Source organism: Nicotiana tabacum, chromosome 13, assembly GCF_000715075.1.
Source record: "Nicotiana tabacum cultivar K326 chromosome 13, ASM71507v2, whole genome shotgun sequence".
NCBI lineage: Eukaryota > Viridiplantae > Streptophyta > Magnoliopsida > Solanales > Solanaceae > Nicotiana > Nicotiana tabacum.
Genome location: NC_134092.1, coordinates 129,811,093 through 129,814,087, shown reverse-complemented (window position 1 = coordinate 129,814,087; position 2,995 = coordinate 129,811,093). Strand labels below are relative to the sequence as shown.

The following is a 2,995-nucleotide window of genomic DNA, read 5'->3' as shown; positions in this document are numbered from 1 at the left end:
TAAACATATACAAAATTATTCTTCTAATTCTAATTCTAATTTGGTAATCTAGTTTGTGTTACAATGAAGAGAATTTACCATCCAGTATCTTCCAAGTTGCCACAACCAAGTTCATCCTCTCCAATTGCTACTCCCGTGGAATAAAATTTGAACCAATTAGAAGAGCAACCTCAATCCTCTAAAAGACAAAGACAAGGAATATATCTTGATTCTTTACCGACTGATCCAAAGGAGATAATACCTATTAGAGATTATCATCCAAATGAGCATGATGAGATTAGAAGAGAATATCTCCGAGGAACCAACCCCGACATCATAAGTTTCCTCAAAGCGATTTTTTGGGTTTAAAGCGCCGTTTCAATCCTAAATGGTCTGATGAATATCGTAATTAGTTGGAGTACAGTGTGATAGAAGATGCATCTTATTATTTATATTGTTACTTGTTTCAAGATGAAGACATTCATCAAGGTGGAGGCGATGTATTTTCAAGTTTAGGATTTAAGAGTTGGCAAAAAAAGAAGAGATTCGATATGCATGTTGGTAAGTCGAGCAGTATTCATAATCATAAAAAAAGGAAATGTGAAGATCTATTAAAATAAAAACAGTTCATTCAAACTTCATTTGATAGGCAATCCAGTCAAACCAAGCTTGAATACAAAATTCTCTTGAAGGCTTCAATTGAGGTTGTAAGACTCCTATTGAATCAATGATTGGCATTCTGTGGACATCGTGAAGATGAATCATCATTAAACAAGGGTAACTTTCTTAAGATTCTTTCATGGTATGCAGAGAGGTGCGATAAAATTCGTGATCTTGTGTTGAAAAAGGCTCCAAAAAATGATCAGTTGATCTCTCATAAAATTCAAAAAGACATTATCATTACATGTAAAATTGAAACAATTAAAGCAATCATGGACGATCTAAATGGAGACTTTTTTCCATTGCTAGTTGATGAATCATGTGATGTATCACGCAAAGAGCAATTAGATATTGTCTTACGATATGTTAATAGATGTGGATCTGTGGTGGAGCATTTTATTGGGATCGTTCATGTTCGTAATAATAGTGCTTTATGTTTAAAGAAAGCAATTATTGATTACCTTGCTCAACATTCTTTGAGTTTATCTTATGTGCGTGGATAGTGCTATGATGGAGCAAGCAACATGCAAGGGGATTTAGGTGGCCTCGAAACTTTGATTCAACAAGAAAGTAAATCCGCTTATTCCATTCATTATTTTGCACACCAACTTCAATTGACTCTTGTTGCGGTATCCAAAAAGTGTCTTGAAGTGGGAGAACTTGTATTGTTGGTTTCTAATGTATTGAATATAGTGGGAGGTTCTTACAAACGTATGGATGATCTTCGAGAATCTCAAGCAGAAAAAGTTCAAGAGGCATTAGACATGGGCGAACTTGAAACTGGTAGGGTTTTGAATCAAGAACTTGGTCTTGCCAGAGCTCCCGATACTCGTTGGGGTTTGCAATACAAAAATTTTAAGAACTTTATTTCTATTTTTGGCTCAATTATTGATGTTCTTGATACTATTATTGTTGATGCCTGGACTTTAGAAGAAAGAGCTAAGGCAAAGGGATATCTTATCACTTGTCAAACATTTGAGGTTGCTTTCATGTTGCACCTAATGAGAGATGTTTTGGGGATCACAAATAAGCTTAATACATCCTTACAAAAAAAGAGCAAGATATTGCAAATGCTATTCTACTTTTTGAATCGGCAAAGAAACGACTGCAAAAGCTAAGAGAAGAAGAATGGGGTTTACTTATTGATAAGGTGTCTGCATTTTGTGTTAAGTATAATATTTTGATACCAAACTTTGATGACTTCTATGTTAACTCCGAAAGATCTCGACGCAAAATTGCTGATTATACTATTTTACATCACTATCGTGTTGATATATTTTTTAAGATTATTGATTGGCAAGTTCAAGAACTCAATGCTCGTTTTAATGAGGTGACAACGAACTTGCTTGTTGGAGTAGCTTGCTTAAATCCAGTTGATTCATTTTTCAGTTTTGAAATAAACAAGATATTGATGATGGCTAATTGTATCCTGATTATTTTGATAAGAATATAATAGTTGCGCTCAAGAATCAACTTGAAACTTATATTGTTGATGTTCGTGATTTTTGTCACGACCCTATCCCGAACCCGGTCATGATGGCGCCTCTCTTGAAGACAAGGCCAGCCAGTCTAACCCAATTCATCTTTTAAAGCAGTTAATTAACACAAATATAGATAATAATGCGGAAGTCCAACCCGACACAGCCCTAACCGAGGTGTTACAAGTCACGAGCATCTATAAGAATGAAATTTCCACTTTACAGTCTAGAAATACACTGAACAAGAAGAATGATTAACATAGAAAGACAGTGGTGTTGCGAACGCTGGCAGTCACCTCGCTAAAACCTCTACAACTGTGCCTCCACGCAGCCAATACCCGCTACCGGGTGAATAAATACCTGCAACTGCATGCGAGGTGCAGAGAGTAAAGTGAGTACTCCAACTCAGTGAGTAATAAAGGTAAATAATAACTGAGCAGCAAGAAATCACGTAAAGCAACCAACATGCTATATAGAGGCAGTGTAAAACTCCTTGAGAAAATCAGTGAAACTGTGAATTCTTTAGAAAATACCTTGGCTCAGTTTTAAACATCTTTTGAAAATGATCTTTTCAACAGTTGTGAAATAAATTTCAAAACAATTAGTGCCGCTATGCACAGAAATCCGCCCCTCGGGCACAAATACCACAGTTAAACAAGTAAAAGACAAGTGAGTATGCAAAATGAACATATAAACCTCGCCCCTCGGGCAATCATATAGAATAGTACCAGCCCCTCGGGCACAAATTAGTTCCTGGTCAGCCATTGTTACCTGACCTCACGGTGTTATTCCTGGTCAGTTATTGTTAACTGACCAAATTGCATCATACAGTGTCATTGTTACCACTGTCTCAAATCACATGGGTACCCGCACTCACT

At 36.4% G+C, this 2,995-nt stretch overlaps 1 protein-coding gene across 1 annotated transcript; it reads left to right on the top strand.

Annotated features, from left to right (window-relative positions):
* The first annotated feature begins 911 nt into the window (after window positions 1-911).
* On the top strand, window positions 912-1,757 carry LOC107828992 (uncharacterized). Its single transcript, XM_075229036.1, has 2 exons — window positions 912-1,052; window positions 1,143-1,757. Exons 1-2 carry the CDS (start codon window positions 912-914, stop codon window positions 1,755-1,757), a joined length of 756 nt encoding a protein of 251 aa, XP_075085137.1.
* Window positions 1,758-2,995: the final 1,238 nt, after the last annotated feature.